Below are 20,149 nucleotides of genomic sequence, written 5' to 3'. Positions count from 1 at the left end.
CTTAGGACCCTATAGGCTTGTACCTCTTCTTCGGGAATAAGCGAGGGATCATAGATATCGCTATCTAAATCCTCTATTGCTATCGACAAAGGTTTTTGATACGAGGTAGGACCAGAGTAGGGGGAACGTGGTTCTCGAATGGGGTGGAAACCCAGTGCGCTTCGAAACATTGTCTGAAATGCTCGAGCTGACCCTTGGGAACTATACGGTAACACCAGATATGGGATTCCCTTATCCGTAGTATGTAGCATCAACCCACACACCCAACAATTAGTAGTGTTAACCACTAACTGATGCTGATGAAGGAGCTGAATAAAGGAATTGTTGCGGAACTCTACACGTCTAGCCTGCTCGTGTTCGGGTAACATATGAAAGGAATGAGGAGAAACAGTGGAGGTAAGTTTAGGGTCAGGAGTAGGTGTAGCAGAAGATAAGAAGTAAGACATCGTGTAATACACCCCACCCGCCAATAATGCAGAAGCAGTCAGAAACAATACAAACAGTTGGAATATAAAACATTTGGTACGACTGAGTTGCTGCAGCTTGAATCTATGAGCCTGAGCTCCTTCCAAATCATTCAGCTTCGAGAATGCCATTCCCTACGACCGTCCGCAACGTTTCTTGACGCACTTCGTTCTGTGTAGCAATAGTCAATCCCTAGGAGTTCCCAGGAACCGACGGCCTTTAACCTAGCGTCAAGACCTACTATCCAGAAGGAAGTACGCGCGCGGCCCTACGGCCTTCAATGCACCATGTGTATATATGCAAAAACAAAGTCTCTCAGCTGTGGAAGCAAAAAGTATAAGGAATGAAGCTCAATGTATATATACAGGAATAATCACAATAATATGAATGTTCAACACTGATCACGGAAAACGGGATAATGCAGTTGTCAATACAGAAAAGCAGGATCTTTTATTAGTCTTTAGTGCTAGATCGCAAAAAGTATCGGGTTTTCCCAGGACGTGTCTGCTCGTCAAACAAAGGATCCGTTGAAGAGACAGCGTCCTGCTGATCAGTTGAGTGTTCTGGTCTTGAGTCTTTTGATGACAATTGTTCAACAGTGTCTTTCTGCTGCGCTGAGAATTCTCCAACAGGCTGTGCGTCGCTGAAAGGTACAAACGCTGGCAATCCTTCGGTTTCAGTTGATGCAATGCCTCTCCTTACCCACGGGTCTGCCGGCAAAGGGATAGGGACCTTTTTGGTATGGGTGGCATGCACCCAATTCTTGCGTCCCTCGAGACGAACAGCAGTCCTCGTGGCCAGGAGCACCTGGTAGGGTCCAGTAAACCTCGGGTCCAGGTTATTCTTGCGTGAAAAATTTCGCGTCACCACCCAATCTCCGGGCTGGAGCTGGTGGCCTGGACCCTCCGTCTGCGTCGGCAATGCGTCGTAAACCTGTTGGTGAATTAACCTCAGTTTAGCAGTCAAGTCATGAAGATAATCGATCAACATTGGGTACTCAAGATCAGAGAACATTCCTGGCCTAGGAACCCCCCACACATTCGCAGGACGGCCGAACACTATTTCATAGGGACTAAGCCCTATTCGGGAGTGTACAGTCGCCCTAGTTGACAGTAATGCTAAAGGTAAAGCGTCAGGCCACGAAAGACCGGTCGTAGCCTGAATCTTCGCTAGCTTTAGTTTAAGGGTGCCGTTGTACCCCTCAACCAATCCAGCTGACTGGGGATGATTGGCGCTGTGGAATTTCTGATTAATTCCAAGGCCCTTACACACACTCTTCATCACACTTCCAACAAACTCACTTCCGTTATCTGACCACACGACTCTAGGCATTCCATACCGAGGAAAATATTCCTTCAGTAGGATTTTCGCAGTAGACAAAGCAGTATTGTCTTTGAGAGGATAGGCCTCGATCCATCGGGAGAATGCACAAACCACAACTAAAACGTATTTCAGGTTATTGCATCTCTCCATATGGATGAAGTCCAATTGGATCACCTCAAAGGGACACGAAGGGGGAGCAAAACTGCCAGGAGGAGTTGGGGTTCCTTTGCCAGGATTGTACATCATGCACACCATACAATTCTTCACCAGACGTTCAGCACATTTCGTGATACCATCATTCTTCCACACAGGAGACAGCAATTTGCAAATACCTTTCGCGCTAATATGTGCTAACCCATGCGCCATTGTCACAACGGCCAGCACATACGCATCGGGCAACAACCATCTTTTCTGATCCGACAAATCAATCCAACAACCATTCACATCCAACTTTCCTGTGCTTTCTTTCCACTTCGCCTTTTCAGTCTCGGTGGCCTCATTCTGAATTTCTTTCACGCTTTCAATAGTGTCTTCACACATGCTTGATTCTGTAGGCCACCTAACCGAATTCGTCACATACATTCGAGTGCTAAGGTTCCGGGCAGTCTCCTTAGCAATCTCGTCCGCAAACGCATTACCACGACCAACATCATCCGTCACCTTACGATGCGCACTACATTTAACAATCGCTACTTGTTTAGGCAACGTCAGTGCATCCAAAAGATCATTCACAAGCTGGCCATGCTGAATCTTCGTACCATGCGACGTCAAGAAACCTCTCTCTCTCCACAATCGTCCAAAACTATGTGCGACGCCAAACGCATATTGGCTGTCGGTAAACACATTCACACGTTTCCCTTTTGCTAACACACATGCTCTAGTGAGAGCGATCAATTCTGCAGCTTGGGCAGAATTCTGATTCAACCTTGCAGTCTCAACAACAGTATTCAACGTTACAACAGCATAAGCAGTAGTCACATCGCCATTCGGCAACTTAAAACATGACCCATCCACATACAATGTACCGTCCGGGTCTTCCAATGGGGTGTTTTTAAGGTCCACTCGACCTTTTGTTTCCTCCTCTGTCCTCAAGTAGCAATCATGTTCTGCTACCTCATCTGACTCTGCGCTAATTGGTAACAAAGTTGCCGGGTTCAGAACATTACAACGTTTTATTTGAATACGACTTGCCAGTAGCGTCAACTCGTACCCAGACAACCTCGCACTCGTCAAGTGCTGAGTTTTCGTACGATTTAAAAGAGTGTCGACTGCATGCGGAACCATCACCGTAAGCATATTATCCATAACCAATCCTGCTGATTGTCGGATGGAGACCGCAGCTGCCGCAGTTGCTCTCAAACAACTCGGCAATGCTCTAGCTACTGGGTCCAAGGTCGAGGAAAAATATGCACATGGACGCTGCTTACCACCAAAAGGTTGCGTCAAGACACTCAAAGCACAACCTTCCCTCTCGTGAACATATAATGTAAACGGCTTACTGTAGTCAGGAGTACCCAACACAGGAGCCGAACACAATGAATCACGCAATTCAGAAAAACTTTTCTGACATTCTTCCGTCCATGGTAAAGGAGTTGAAACATCCTTGCACGTAAGAGCCACCAATGGTTTAGCTAGCAATGAAAAATTAGGAATCCATTGCCTGCAGTAGGACGTGATACCTAGAAAGGCACGCACATCTCTTTGGGTTTTTGGCACAGCCATTCGCGCAATCGCTGCAATCCTCTCTGGGGTCAACCTCCTTCCCTCCTTTGACAATAAGTGACCTAGATAGGTTACTTCTTGACAACAATATTGGAGTTTAGAAGGGGACACCTTATGATTCAACTCACAGAGATGTTGCAGCAACGACACCGTAGCAATTTTGCAAATGTCCTGAGTATCAGCAGCCACCAATAAGTCATCGACGTATTGGATTAAGGCCGCACCAACCGGCAACCTAAACGCATCCAGTTGACCCTTCAAGGCTTGACTGTAAATCGATGGACTTTCACAGTAGCCCTGAGGAACGCGTTTGAACCGGAAGCTGCGTCCACCAAGAGAGAAACCGAAAAGGTCTCTGCTCTCCTCGGCAATCGGGATGCTGAAAAACGCATTTTTCAAGTCAATCACCGAAAACCATGATGCAGAAGCTGGAATCAGAGTCAGTAGCGCCGTGATGTCAGGCACAACAGGAAATTGAGGAACCACAATTTTATTCACCTCCCGTAAATCGATAACAAAGCGATAAACAGGCGGTTTTGAAGGATCAGTACGTTTAAGAATGGGCAGTACAGGGCTGTTGCACACGTTTCCCCGAGTCTCTTCAATAACATCTTTCTCGATCAGATCATAAATGATCGCTAACAACGCTCGTTCACCATCAAGAGAGATACGATACTGGGGAATACGTGGCAATCGCACATTAGATTTCAACTGAACAACATAAGGGGAGATGTCAAGCAGGCCCACGTCATTTGGACCTGTTGCCCACAAAGACGCAGGAAGAGAACTCAATTCCGGTGGAAGCTTATCGAGAGACAAATACATAGGAGAGACAACCCTCTCTCCTAACGTAAGCTTTACACCCGCAGGAGAACAATACAAAGTTGCATACAAACGTTTAAGCAAATCCAGGCCCAAAAGATTTTCACCACAACCAGTAGTCAAAATCAACGGAGCTTGAAGCTCACGTGGCCCAATTGTAAGGGGCAAAGGGCGCGAAACTGGATTGCTAACGGGGGCGCCAGAGAATCCAACGGAAACATTTGTTAAGCCAGACAAAGGTGCGCCAGGGAGTTTCGAATGCATGATAGAACTTTTCGCTGCACCAGTGTCCAACAGAAAAGGCTCAACGACGCCCGATGTAGCAACTGCGACGTAAGGCCCTCTCTGATCAACCGGAACTCATACCACTCCCTCTCCTTGTCTTTGGCTGTCCTAGTAATTACTGTCGTCAGTTCCCTGATCGACGTAATAATCGTCTACATTGTACTGCGCAGATCGTCCTTGCGATGATCCACGTTGATCGAAACAATTATTGGAATTAGAGGAATTATCAGAACGATCATTCTGAGCACCACGACCCCTACCACGTGATACCTGATGTGCGCCACCACGACCTCCTTTGGACGAATTACCACTATTTCGGTCATTCAGAACAGGGCAATTGAATTTAATGTGTCCCTCCTGTCTACAATAAGCGCATTGATTGTACCCTAACGATGATCTTTGGGAGGAGGAATCATTACGCGGCTGCGATCGATTCGATTGCGACTGCGATCTATTCTGTTGGGATGCATTCTGATTTGAACGCGGAGGATACGCTTGTTGCAACAACACTTTAGTCTTTAGTTCTTTCGTCTTTTTGTCAGCACGGTCGTTCTCCTCCTTCTCCCTATTCTCATAATATTGTGCTGTAGCCAATATCTGAGCTGAGGTAGAAACGGCCCATGCACTTTCCGAATTCTTTAATTTATTGCTCAAATCGGGCAGTAAGTTCGAAACAAATTTATCCACAAACAATCGCTGGCCACCCTCGGTACTTATATCCTGTCCACTATGGTCAATGAATGCTTCCTCAAACCTCGTAAAGAAGTCGGAAACACTCTCGTCCTTCTTCTGCTTACAAGCTGACAATTTGTCCCAGTTCACCCTCATAGCTGGCATAAGAGTTTTCATTAATGTTATAATTCTTTGAGGAAGGTCAACAATCAGCTGATCGGGTTTAGCAGCAGCCGTTTGTCCGGCATCCGCCGCTACAATGGCAGCCCATTTACAAAAAGGGGGTGGTGATGAACAGAGTGTCTGAGTTAAACAGACCACTCTTACCCAGTCCAAAGATCAGGGCTTGATCCATCACCGTTATTTATCTCACTGCCCCATCCCAGCTCAGAACGTGGCTATATGCAAATCAGTCTGTCCCTGGCCCAGTGCATCATGGGAACAGGGCAGACTAAACTACCAAGCCAATTCTTCACCAGAAAGGAGACAAGCTACCGGGGACCGGTTTCTGGCATTTCAGCCTTCTTCGGCCCGGCTTGCTTGAATCCTGATGGAGCAGTGAGAAAGGGACTCATGTCTGAGTATACCCTGCCACACCTATAGTGGCCAAAAACGATTTACAAAAAGGGGGTGGTGATGAACAGAGTGTCTGAGTTAAACAGACCACTCTTACCCAGTCCAAAGATCAGGGCTTGATCCATCACCGTTATTTATCTCACTGCCCCATCCCAGCTCAGAACCTGGCTATATGCAAATCAGTCTGTCCCTGGCCCAGTGCATCATGGGAACAGGGCAGACTAAACTACCAAGCCAATTCTTCACCAGAAAGGAGACAAGCTACCGGGGACCGGTTTCTGGCATTTCAGCCTTCTTCGGCCCGGCTTGCTTGAATCCTGATGGAGCAGTGAGAAAGGGACTCATGTCTGAGTATACCCTGCCACACCTATAGTGGCCAAAAACGATTTACAAAAAGGGGGTGGTGATGAACAGAGTGTCTGAGTTAAACAGACCACTCTTACCCAGTCCAAAGATCAGGGCTTGATCCATCACCGTTATTTATCTCACTGCCCCATCCCAGCTCAGAACCTGGCTATATGCAAATCAGTCTGTCCCTGGCCCAGTGCATCATGGGAACAGGGCAGACTAAACTACCAAGCCAATTCTTCACCAGAAAGGAGACAAGCTACCGGGGACCGGTTTCTGGCATTTCAGCCTTCTTCGGCCCGGCTTGCTTGAATCCTGATGGAGCAGTGAGAAAGGGACTCATGTCTGAGTATACCCTGCCACACCTATAGTGGCCAAAAACAATTTACAAAAAGGGGGTGGTGATGAACAGAGTGTCTGAGTTAAACAGACCACTCTTACCCAGTCCAAAGATCAGGGCTTGATCCATCACCGTTATTTATCTCACTGCCCCATCCCAGCTCAGAACCTGGCTATATGCAAATCAGTCTGTCCCTGGCCCAGTGCATCATGGGAACAGGGCAGACTAAACTACCAAGCCAATTCTTCACCAGAAAGGAGACAAGCTACCGGGGACCGGTTTCTGGCATTTCAGCCTTCTTCGGCCCGGCTTGCTTGAATCCTGATGGAGCAGTGAGAAAGGGACTCATGTCTGAGTATACCCTGCCACACCTATAGTGGCCAAAAACGATTTACAAAAAGGGGGTGGTGATGAACAGAGTGTCTGAGTTAAACAGACCACTCTTACCCAGTCCAAAGATCAGGGCTTGATCCATCACCGTTATTTATCTCACTGCCCCATCCCAGCTCAGAACCTGGCTATATGCAAATCAGTCTGTCCCTGGCCCAGTGCATCATGGGAACAGGGCAGACTAAACTACCAAGCCAATTCTTCACCAGAAAGGAGACAAGCTACCGGGGACCGGTTTCTGGCATTTCAGCCTTCTTCGGCCCGGCTTGCTTGAATCCTGATGGAGCAGTGAGAAAGGGACTCATGTCTGAGTATACCCTGCCACACCTATAGTGGGCAAAAACGATTTACAAAAAGGGGGTGGTGATGAACAGAGTGTCTGAGTTAAACAGACGACTCTTACCAAGTCCAAAGATCAGGGCTTGATCCATCACCGTTATTTATCTCACTGCCCCATCCCAGCTCAGAACCTGGCTATAAATTTCTGCTTAATTCAGAGACTCTGTCCCTCACCACCCCTTGTTGTAAATATTTTTGTCCACCCTAAGCGTGGAAGGGTATTCTCAGATGTGAGACCCTTGCTCATTGCACCATAAAAAAAAAAAAAAAAAAAATCCCAGTGTAAGAATTGGCTTTTGTAGTTTGGTTTGCCCTGTTCCCATCATGCACTGGGACAGGAACAGACTAATTTGCATACAGCCAGGTTCTGAAACTGGGATGGTGCAGTGAGCTAAAAAACGGTGTTGGATCTAGCCCTGATCTCTTGACTGGGTGAGAGCTTTCTGCTTAATTCAGAGACTCTGTCCCTCACCACCCCTTGTTGTAAATACAATGGCAGCCCAAGCACCACCTAATTCATTCGGATGATTTTCATGACGAATCTTAGCCCATACCGGTTGCGGTACGACATTGCCAAACAACATATCGATATCGGCAAGATTCATTACCGTAGCATCTACGAGCTGCGATAATTCTTTGTAATACCCTGTAATACCCTGTAGGATTTTGTAGGATTTTTGCGTGGATCAGGCAAAGACTGCTTCACCTGTAATACTTCCGAACGTTTCCATGGGAGATGTATCCATATTCTCTGGAAATGCCCCACCGTCGTCGGAGGAGCGGCATTAGGATTAGGTGGTATCCAAACCGGTTGGACTTCTCGCATAGGAAATTGACCAGACTCGTCTGGCTGTTTTTCAATATCCTCGACAAACAATGCATGAGGTATCGGAGCGGGACGGAAAGATAGCAACCGCTCAACAGCACGTCGAACGTTGGTATCCACTATCAGTCCATTCGAGAACTGAAGCTGAAGATCAGACAAAGCGGTCAGCACCTCGTCAGGCGCATCGGCCGATATCTGATCGTGAAGGAACTTACACATTTCATTAAACACATATCTTTGGGTTGGTATATTGAATTGACAAAATGTGTCAAGTACAACACGGGGCGGATTTCTAAGAGGGTTTACCATCCAACCCATCACCATATTATATAGCGCAACACATTCTCTGTTACCAGGAAGCTGACTACGTCTCTGAGGACCATCAGAACCAGCGGACCCATGAACAGGTCCGAGCGAATGAAAGAAGCTAGCCGCAAGAGGAGTAGTACGAGAACGAGTAGAGGGAGAAGTATAGGACACAGGACTAACAAGTGAAGGAGTGGAAACAGTAGCAACAGCAGGAGTTAACAAAACAGGAGCAGTAGCGGGAACAGGAGTATGTGGAAGCGGAGGAGCAGTAGGGATTGCAACAGGCAAAGGAGCAGGAACAGTCGGAAGAGCGGGTGCAGGTTGAGGAACAGGCGGAGGAAGAATAGGCGGGAGAATAGGTACGGCAGGGACCACAGGAGCTGTGGTACCCTGTACGTACGGAGGTGGCGACTTCATAAGATAAGACATTAAAGGATCCTCAACTGGCTCTTCCTTCTTTTCCAACTCCGTAGGCAAAGCGGGATAACATTTATCTACGGTCATACGCTGTAGTCTGTCAAACACTTCCTTATCCTTAACCTCCTTGTCACGCTGAAATTGCTCTGCTTTCTTCACTATGGTAGCAACATTATCTCGCTGATTACGTTTAGTCTGTCTGATTTCTTTCTGTCGGGCTTCTTTTCGCCACAACCGAAAGGCATCAAACATGGCCGGCCTTGACTTTCTTTCGAACAATTTAATCTCTAGATTATCTAAGATCGGGGCCTCGAAGCTACCGTGAGGTGGCCAACGAAGGTCACCGTCCTTCTTCGTGTATTTGATCCAGTAATCATTAAAAGTAATCGGGCCTAGCCCATGCTTACTGTAGAGCTCATAAGTGGGAGTTCCAACCGGAGGTATCGGACACGAGTCCTCCAGTCGGGAATCCGTACCACAAGGTCTGAAACAACTAAACAAAGTACTGCGACCAGGCATCTTGCACACTAGCCGAGTTTCACAAACTTCAAGGGTTACGGGATTTACCAAGTCCCAGCAAAGAACAAAAACCCTCGGTTTTTGGCGGCTGCAGTCGTCAAACAACACAACAAAGTACCAAGTACTACAAATGCAATGTAACCATGCAACCACTAAGTAACCACAACCAAGAACTCTGGGAGCGACCCACAAATACTTAACTCAAAGATCGATGGCGTCACCAGGAAGGCCCGTCAATCGTCTAGCTCTACCAAGGTCTACGCCAGGCGCCAAAACAGGTCTACAGTCAGGGCAGCAGTCCGTCGCAGCCGTCAGGAGGCGGGAATCTTCGCGGGAAAAGTCTTCGGGCCACTTATTTCGACAACAGGATCGATGAAGCGGAGTGCACCTTCCCTCGGAGATTTCACACGAAGTTCCTCACGATCGTCGGGCTTGGACCGGTACCACTGATGCAGACCCACGTTGGGCGCCAACTGAAGGACTGGGTTATTTAGAACCCAGCGGTGCCAGGGCACAACACCTGAAACCTTCGTGGGTAACCTGCTCCGGCGTACGAATCACAGAGACACGGGACACTTCCTTCGGCGTCAAAGATTCAAGGTTTATTTGCTGCAGGGAACACAGAAATCACAGGAAGTACAACGTGTGTAGTTCGGGGAGACTGCTTCAAATTGGTTCTGTGGATCGCTCCTTTTATACACAATTCTCCCATACAGTTACATTGAACACAAAGTTTATGACCCGGTTCCCACCATCATCCCCCAGAGGGGTCGCTTTGGTCACTTTGATACACATGAGATCCGGAACATAAGTGCGGAAACATTTGGCGGTTCCCAACTGTAAAAACCCATCTTCCCACCATTAGCGAATTCCAATCAGTGGTAAAACAGATCGAAATAGGAACAGGGACAGGTGCAGAGGAAGAGGGAAACAGTGGGGAGATCGGAAAGGGTGTAAAAGGGGAGGTATCGGGAAACACGAGATACAGGCATCAAAGGGACGTGCCTAATGAGATGCACGGCTGAGACAATAAGTCCGTGCGGCAAGATGAGCCTCGAGCGGCGCCATCTGCTTTACAGTAGCATCCCCCTCGTCATAAAGACACTTACAAAGAACATGTGTCTTCCGCAAATATCTTGGGAGTCCCAGGGTCGCGAAGCGGACAACGTCCGTTCGCTGGCTACTTGAGGGCAAGAGACAAAATGGATGCCGTATCTAAGATGGAACCCGTGGGTACAGATAGAAATACCCATGTAATAAACGAACGGTTTAAGTTATCACAGCGAAACTGCGCACACCCACTAAACTCGTTATTTGCGGTTCATAGATATCAGACTCGATCATATTCGTGCGAGTCGAATGCACCACTTACAATTGTCACGGAACCTCAGAAGCACGCACAGTAGATCATCTTTGAATACATTATTTCAGTCACATACAATCAATATTGTTTAAAATCTGCAGGCAGAGCAGCTCTGTCTTATCCGCCCTTCTGAGTAAGCCTGGTTTATCTGCAAGTGCAGATCTGATTTAATCACAGTAAATCTGTAGGCCCGGCCGCAGGGCTGCTCTGTCTCCTCATCCTTATCATGGGCGCCCCTGACTAACTTTTATCTTCACAGATTGGGGGTCAGTGCGTGTCAGTTTTACCAGCCAGGCTGGCTCTCGCTGAGTTCTCTCGGCACTTAAGTGGGAGTGGGGGGGGAGGGGTGGGGGGGGGACGGGGGTCCGTTACAACTAAGGTTAGTGTCCTTCCATTTCTGGTGCTCCGAAGCAATTTCAAGAAGTTCTTGCAGTTTCTTGTTGCTCAAATCGCTGTAATTTCAAAATTTAAAAGTTTCCCTAGTCTTCATTGCATGATTTATGCTCGCAGAAAAGTGTCACTCATAGTCGTTAGAATGTCACTTATAATTTCACTGACATTTTAAAAATGTCACACATGGCTATCTGAAACCTTTGCAAAAATGAAGCCAGTGTCTGGGTTCAGGGACCTGTCTTGTGTGTGGGCTATCTACCAGCAGTGTGTGGGTGTAGCCGTTCAGAAAGAAAAGAATTTTTCTTTCTTGTTATCCCCTCACTCACCGGAGTTTCCTCACGGTGACATGCTTCATCATCGGGGTCATCCCAGTTCTCTACGAAAAGGGGCGTGCTGAGACTCTCGAGCTACGAAGGAGCACTGTGAAGTGAAGGACTATGTGTGGTGAGAGTAAGTGGAGTGGATGTGTGTGTGAGTGTTAAAAATACCGTGCTAGTGGGCCTCAATGTTTTATTCTGCTCCTAGACCGGTATGTTAAAAGTGGGGTTTGTACTGAGGACCAACCTGTGATGTGGGTTGGTTCAGTATCTGGTCAACATGTTTCACGCTACCCCTAGCGTTTCGTCAGGACCATACAGGGACCAGCCCTGTATAATACCACTCCTAAAAAACCTAGACTTAGGATTCAAAGATTGAATTAGTGCGAAAAAATATTTACAGTGATTGACGCTGTTCCAACTTGGTACACGCGTTGCTTTTGTTCAGTGGTGAACATTTGTTGGTGCAAAATGGCACATCATGGTCTCATGGGGGGGCGGTATTGCCTCGGTGGAAACAATGTTCCTGATCAGCAATGCCGCATGGTTTTACCATGCTGCTTCCCCTTGGACCGCATCTTAGGTCACTCATAGTCGTTAGAATGTCACTTATAATTTCACTGACATTTTAAAAATGTCACACATGGCTATCTGAAACCTTGGCAGCTATGTAACCCTCGCCTTCCTCCCATCGGCGATGTATTTGGCGAGCTGTTTGCCGTGGCACCAAACGCTCAGTTTCACGTCCGAGCAGAAACTTAAACGCCGTTTTTAAGGGGGCTTGCGCGTAAACAGAAACAGGAATATGACAGTGGACGCCTACCGTAAAACTTTCCATCCAGTCAGGGGATACAAGTCAGAGAGTACATCCATTGTAAAGCGCCGAGGGGGGTCAGCAAGCAGCGCCCACACCCAGAGGACAACACAAAACAACAGCAATGGTAGTATCCTCCTCGCGCTCCTGATGATGTCAGCACGTTAGCGCACACGGCCGGCGCTACTTCCAAGGGACTACTTTTTTTTGTAAGGTATATTTTTTAAACAACGTATATTTTTTGGGGGTATATAGCCTATGTCACTCTGCAGACCCTGCCAATTACAATGATGTATTGGGTGTTTGGATTGGCGCTGTGGTTCCCGAGTTTACCCGCCTCAAAGGTTCCCAGTTCTTACTTTATAATAGTAGTATATATATATATATATATATATATATATATATATATATATATATATATATATATATATATATATAGGGAATCGTTGGCTCCAACCCTTCACTGCTTCCATAGACTATGTAACTGAGAAAAAATATCTGGAACAGTATCTAGAGGCTCTCCCTCCACAAACTAGGTCATAGGTTAAACAAAATCCACATCTCACGGTAACTGTTGCTGTCGATTTAGCCTGTACCTACCACAGATCCCCTGACTTTAAAGCCCAGCCTCAACGACCTTCCCCCAACCTCCTACGACCCCAAGCCAAGACGACCCCAGAGAACCGCTCCCTCCCTACCCCTGTGAAACAAACAACCAAACCACTTGTGGGAGCTCCACCTTTACAAGGCCCACAGTGTTTCCACTGTGCAGAGTGGGGGCACATAGCCCGAAACTGTCCGTCCCGAACCCCAATCCAGGAGCCTATGGATGTAGGGTACACTAAAGGCCGCATATACTTATCAGGGGAACCCCACAAAGATATTAAAAAAAAGATATTAGTAAATGGAAACTAGTTATGGCTTTTTTGGATACTAGATGTCACCATACTGTGATCAGTAAAGAACTACTATCGAACACCTAAACCCCAGAACAAGAGTATATACAGTTTACCTGTGTACACGGGGAAAAGAAGCTATACCCATTGGTAGAGGCCCTGTTAACCATAGACGGGGAACCCCTTCTGAGGAAAGTAGGAGTCGTACCCTCCATCCAGAAACAGTGCTCCTAGGGACTGACCTTCCCCGTTTTCATGAGTACCTCTCATCCCTTTCCCCTCCTTCAGTCAGTTCGGATTGGTTGTAAAGCGCTCCATTTGCACAAACCGCAATAGAGGGAGGTCCTTAAAAGAATAAAATCATGTAGAGAAAAAAGGGCAGAAAGACAAAAATATTGTTAGTACTGTGACATATTGTCCGCTCCTATTTTTGTCTCCCGGAAAGAACCCCAGGTACCAAGCCGAAACTTCCGCACTGCAGAGGGATTACGCCACATTACAACCTGCCTTGAGCCAAGCACAAGAGGACGACCCGGGAAAGGTAGGCCCCCTTTTTTGCGTAAAGAAAGGTTTATTATATCGAGTAACAAGAGAAAAAGGAGATACGAAAGAGCAAATATTAGTACCCAAAGCTTTCTGTGAATATGTTCCAAATCTTGCACACAATCAGGCAGGGGGTGGTCACTATGGGAAAGAACACACCCTAAAGTATCTACTCCATAGGTTATCTGGGCCCGGAATATACCAGGAAGTGGCAAGATCTTGTACATCCTGTGTCCGATGTTAGTTAACCAATAACCATGCCCTTCCTCGGGCCCATTTCAACGAGTGGGAATGATCTTGTGGGGCCATTACTTCCCTCCGCGCTGGGCCACCGGTATATTTTAGTTTTAGTGGGTTACGCCACTAGATACCCCAAGGCTATACCTCTCACCAGCACAACCACCACAGTAGTCGCCCAAGCCATGATCTCCTTCTTTTCCCGTGTGGGGTTTAATCTGGAACTCCTAACCGATCAAGGTACGCCATTTATGTCTCGACTTATGAAACAGGTGTGTGCATTGCTCGGTATTAAACAGATCCGAACAGCCGTATATCATCCACAAACTGACGGCTTGGTCGAGAGGTATAACAGGACCATCAAGACCATGTTAAGGAAAACCGTAGAGAGGACAGGAAGGGACAGGGACCGGCAATTACCCCTGGTATTATTCGCTATCAGTGCCCATGAACAAAAGTCTATGGGATTCTCCCCTTACGAGTTACTGTTCGGACGACCACCCTGTACACACCTGGACATGGCAGTAAAACAATGGGTCGAAGAGGAAGATGAGAGTAAACCATTACTACAATACAGTACAACTTTAAGAGATACACTAATATCCCTATGGGAAAAGGTCCATGCAAATATGGAGAAAGCCCAGTCACAACAAAAACACTCTTATGACAGGAATACAAAAATAAGGGAATTTAAAGAAGGAGACCTTGTATTGTTAGTGCTACCATTCACTGGAAAAAAGTGTTAGCCACATGGCAAGGACTTTATAAAATTCTAGACAAGGTCATGCCTGTATCCTACCGAGTGGCAGTGACACACAAGACACGCACAGGACAAACGTATCATGTTAATCTTCTAAAAGCCTGGAAAGGACCCCCACCAACAGAAGCACATAACACCGCCATACACCACATCTCCGTGAATAACCACCTTGACATCCCTTCCGTTAACTCAAGTCCCAAACCAAGCAGAAACAGTCCACATAGGCCCCCAACTCGAAGAGAAACAAAAACAACTATTATCTTTATGTTCCTCTTTTTCCGACGTTATGTCAGGCATACCAGGGCGTACAAACTTAATCACACACCACATTGATAAGCAAACGCCAAACCTATCAGGTTACGACCATACCCCATACCTGCTGCCAGAAGACAGGGTGTAGAACAAGAGATACAAGCAATGCTAGCAGCAGATATAATCGAACCCTCCCACAGCGCTTAGTCCTCCCCAATCGTTTTAGTTCCCAAACCTGATGGGAGCATCAGATTCTGCATAGACTTTAGACAACTGAACTCCATATCAAAATTTGACGCCTACCCTATGCCCAGAGTGGATGAGCTAATAGACCGCCTCTGGGATGCCAAGATTATGTAAACAATTGACCTCATTAAGGGCTATTGTCAGATTCCAATGTCCCCAGAGTCTCAGGAAAAGACAGCTTTCTCTACCCCTTTTGGTCTATTCCACTTGAAGGTCCTTCCCTTTGGGCTTCACGGAGCCCTCGGCAACATTTCAGAGACTTAAGGATGTCCTACTACGAGCACACCATACGTATGAATAGCATACCTAGACGACATTGTTGTTCATAGTCCAGATTGGGAAATACACCTCATACACCTACAAAACGTACTACACACTAAAAAACGCCGGACTCACCATCAACCCTAAAAAAAACACTCTTGGTACAGACCACATCCAATATCTCGGATAAGATATCCAGGCTGGACAAATCAGGCCTCCAGTAAATAATTTAGAAGCCATAAATATTATACCCCGTCCCACCACAATAAAAAGAAGTCCATTCTTTCCTTGGCCTTATAGGGTACTACCGCCGATTCATCCCTCACTTTTCAACCATGGCAAGCCCTCTCACTGATCTTCTTACTACCACTATGTCGGGCAAAACCTCTTCACTGGTCATCCATTTAGTTTTACCCAATTACAAAAGGCCATAAGCAATGCACCAGTCTTGTATGCCCCAATTATCAGAAAAGATTTGTGCTTCAAACAGATGCCTCAGGTAGGGGTCTAGGTGCAGTATTTTCCCAACCTGATACGGACGGATGTCTCCGTCCTATCCTGTTTCTGAGTCACAAGTTATTCCCTAGGGAGACACGTTATGACACAATAGAGCAGGAATGTTTAGCTATCAAGTGGGCTATCGAAGCCCTCCAGTACTATTTACTAGGACGGCATTTCATTCTGTTAACTGACCATGCCCCATTGGCCTGGTTATCTCAAAATAAAGATTCCAACCCTAAAAGTTTGCGTTGGTTCCTTGCATTACGGCCTTTTTCCTTCCACACCATGCATACCCCAGGACTGCAAACAAACGTTGATTTCCTCTCACGACATCCCTTTTCTGAATGGCCCGTACGTCCATTCCAGGAGAGGAGGCAATATCGGAGTTCTCTATTTTGCGGCGACAGGGCATCCAATCTACATAACATAGAGGCCGCCACCGACCAAGCAGGAAGTCGGGTTAGCGGTCCAGCGACCTAAACTGACGTCACAGGTGGTGCACCAATCACGGGCCGTCAGGAGGAAGCTGAGGGGGATAAGGAAGCGGAACCGGGAAAGCTGTGGAATCCGGGAGAAGAGGAGGTGAGTAAGGAGACGGAGGAGAAGACCAAAGAAGAAGAAAAGAGCACAGCGGAGGAGACTGCGTCCAGAGACACGCAGCCACTCGAGGAAGGGAAGCATGTTAGAGTAGCCGCTCTTGGAGCGGCGCGTTTGAGTCCAGCACTCCACCGGTTGGAGGTGAGACTGAGACTCCTACACCCACGACTCAGGAGGGGCGTGGGCTAAGGCAAGTGTCCAGGGCTGGGTTGGTTACGCCAAGGTGTTGGTGGGCAGGGATCACAAGTCACCACTAAGTAATCCCAGAGCACAATAGGCACTGCACAAGAAGAGAAGCGGTGACGGGTGCATTTATACCCCTATCTTCCCCCCTGACATTAGGAGCGAAGCTCTGAGTGGTTTTCTTTTCTTTTTTTTATATGTTCTATTCTCCGTGGGATCCGCTGTTCGTCTCTGCCATCTAAAACGCACAGAGGGAGGTTAATGAGAGACTGCTGAACACAAGAAGCAACCCTGTGAACTTGGACTGACTTTCTTCATTTTCCCCGGACTGTTGTATTCTCTTACTGGAATCCCATTCCCAGGACAAGAGGAAGTGTCCAGTCAGACTCTTATGCTTATTATTATCATTAGATTTGTTGTTGTCCTTCCCATCAATAAATCCTCCTGACCTGCACCTAAAAGACCCTCTCTGCAATTATTTTGCGCCCACAAGGCCATACAACTTATCCTGATTCCCAAAGGTCACATAGTGCTTGTAAGTGTTGGTCATCGACATTATTTCTGGAGAGCAGAACTTATTTTTTTATCTGCATACTTCGAACAAGACCCAAGAAATCCAAAAGGAGTAATGGGGTAGGAGCAGAAATATACGAAACAAATGACAAATGGTGAAAAATACCCTGCAAGAATAAGAGAAAGGATTTAGAGGTGATGGAGGAAAAGGCATGACGATCAACATTAGGCTTCCTTAGGTTTTGGAATGCCCAGCATTTGGCATCACAGGTGGTACGCTTTTAAGATTAATCCTGTACGACAGCACCTACTTTTTTAATTGAGCAACTGTCATTGTCTCAGAGGAGTGTCCTTTGTATTAATCTGTGCATCTGTTCTACCCTTGCACCACCTACCCCGTACTCTGGATCAGTTGGGCATACAGGGAGAGGGTGGAGGCCTCGGGTAAACAGGCAACCCTCCGTTTATAATTGTCATTATCTGCACCTTTCTCCCAGTGCTTGCAGTGCACCTTCCATGAGCGGTGCTTTGAAACATGAGCGATGCAACAAGGTCATTCAGAAATCGGTCATTGATTTCTTTAGAAACTGTTACAAACATGCACATTTAGCCATTTCCAACACAGACAGTACGTTTTAAAGCTTCTTTTCTCAGATAAAAGTGGACTAGCTTGTGCAAAAATTCTCCCTATTTGCAGATAACAGACACTGAGCACCACTGTTACAAATGCCTCTGTATAGAAAGGTGAACGATTTTCTCTGAGAACGTTTGACAGGAATTGTTAATTTGGAAATAATTTGTATGTCAAAAGATTAATGCCCAGCAGCTTAACTATCAGGCTGGTTTAGTCTAGTGGTTCGCTGATTGTGCAGAAAATTAGCATTGGTAATGAAAAGGGTCACGGAGGGCGACCACGCCCCCACCTCCCCAAACCAATTCCCATATTAGGGAGAAGCCATGACTCTCTCCCTGGGAACATACCTTTAAAATGTATCTCTGCTGTCCTCAACAGCAGGCAGTGGCAGTCAAAGGAGAACAAATAAAATAGACGAAAGACTGATCATATTACTAACACATTTCTAGCACAATAAGTACAAAATAATTTATAAAGTAGCCCAAAATATAGCAACCCGCACAAACCAAAATTTCACCGCACAACTGGGAAAAATATAGCCCAATTGTGTCTGATCTAGCCCAATTTGGCAACACTGCCGCTAGGTGGGCGGGGGTGGGGGAAGACTTACACCTCTCCCCTCCCGGACCCCAGAGGGGTCTCGCAACGCTGGGCTGTTCTTGTGCCATCCTGAGGCACTAAAGGGGCCTTCGTGGACGTTGGGCAGCCCACGTTCATAATGCCTTTGAGCAGTCTCCTATATGTCCCTACAGGGTGCCTTGTGAACCTTGGAAATCCACAAACATTGTATGTGCTTTTCTGCAGCCTCTGCTATGGGACGCACAGGATGATGTGATTTCTGAGCATCTGCACACACAGCTGGTGCTCTCCGGCTGCACATTGATGTGGAGCACCAGGTGACTTAGTGTCCTATGAATTTCCACAGACACACCTTGTGCTCTTCACTTGTGGTTATAGAAAAAAACACACGCCGTGTACTCCTCTACAGATTACTCATAAGGTGACTGTGTAATCCCTGAAAACCCAGATATACCTTGTGCTCCTCTGAAGCCTCCTCTATAGTACTTGCTGGGTGAGTTTTATGCTCTTTGGACTCCCGGCAGACCCAGCATATCATCCTCTGATCCTCTGCACAGAACAGCCTCAGTTTCTCATCATGTATTTCACACAGATTGTCCCCCAGGGGCTTCACGGCGGGCAGATGAAGCTGTTTTGCAATTTCCACCATGTTCCCCAGTTGTCTGTTGGGTCGGAATTTTTTCCTAGGAGATATTTCCCTGCACTGTGGACAGGGCAAGTTTTCCTCTCTCCCCTCCCAGCTCTGGGTGATGCAGGAGCGGCAGAAGTTGTGTCCACACTCAATAATCATCACAGGGTCAGTGAAATATTCCAAACAGATGGAACAAGTGGCCTCTTCCTTGAGGTTCCCGAGCTGAGCTGCTGCCGCCATGATTCAGTAACGCAGGAAGTGAAGGTAAATTTCGTTTCTTTTCCTCTTGAACTCAGCGCAGGCTCGGGTTGGTTGAAAGCCTTCTTTGATTTCATTGGTTACTGCTGAGAATTGCCCAGTCTTGGATTGGTTGACAGCCTGCGTGTTTCCATTGGTTGATCTTGAGGACAGCACAGTCTCTGATTAGTTAACAGCCTGCAGACTCCCTTTGGTTGATACTGAAGATGTGAATATATACTGAAGCTACTGAAGATACTGAAGCCTCTCAAACACCTGTAAGTCAGGGTGTGTTGTTGATTGCTCCTCGACACGTAAACGAAAATACTGGGAAAGAGAAAATACACGCGTGGACTTCAAATAAGCTAAGGGGCGAAGAATGAAAGAAGAAAATTCAGATCCCAGGAAGAAGAAAACATAATAAATAACACTATAATGCAGATAACTGGGTAAGCAGTGACAATGAGGAGGGGAAAGGAAAAGAGCAGGAGCAAGAAACCGTCCTGTTTTTTTAAGCAAATTTAAGGATTGTTAAATGGCAAGTTTCCCTTAACGCAGTGGGTGGGATCGGAAGGGCACGGCAGCTGTGCCCCCCAATCTATTCCTACTATTCCCCTCGCTTACTGAAAACCGTGACTTGAAGAAACGGTTCACAACCGTTCTTTCCTTCTTTCATTTAGTTGCTTCCCTGTGAAATTGACCCAAAAAGACAAGCATTGGAATAGCCAATAGGTCTCGCCTTTGGGAAATTATGTGTTTATGAAAATTGTCCTGGGCTCCCCCTTCTCGGGGAAGAATAACTCTGTGCACAACGTTAAGGACCGTGGTCTCATTCCATC

The 20,149-nt window shown here is 46.8% G+C and overlaps 1 protein-coding gene across 1 annotated transcript in view; it reads right to left on the bottom strand.

The window, feature by feature from the left end:
• Positions 1 to 19,359, bottom strand: part of LOC147710237 (E3 ubiquitin-protein ligase TRIM39-like) — a 192,891-nt gene extending 173,532 nt beyond the window's left edge. Inside the window, exon 1 of the mRNA XM_086920910.1 lies at positions 18,897 to 19,359. Coding sequence (XP_086777036.1) covers positions 18,897 to 19,313 — 417 coding nt within the window. The 5' untranslated portion in view covers positions 19,314 to 19,359. The remainder of the gene's footprint in view (positions 1 to 18,896) is intronic.
• Positions 19,360 to 20,149: the final 790 nt, after the last annotated feature.

The sequence above is a fragment of the Lissotriton vulgaris genome, chromosome 5 (genome assembly GCF_964263255.1).
Source record: "Lissotriton vulgaris chromosome 5, aLisVul1.2, whole genome shotgun sequence".
In the NCBI taxonomy this organism is placed as follows: Eukaryota; Metazoa; Chordata; class Amphibia; order Caudata; family Salamandridae; genus Lissotriton; species Lissotriton vulgaris.
Note: the sequence above shows the minus strand (reverse complement) of the source record. Positions and strands in the feature narration are given on the sequence as shown.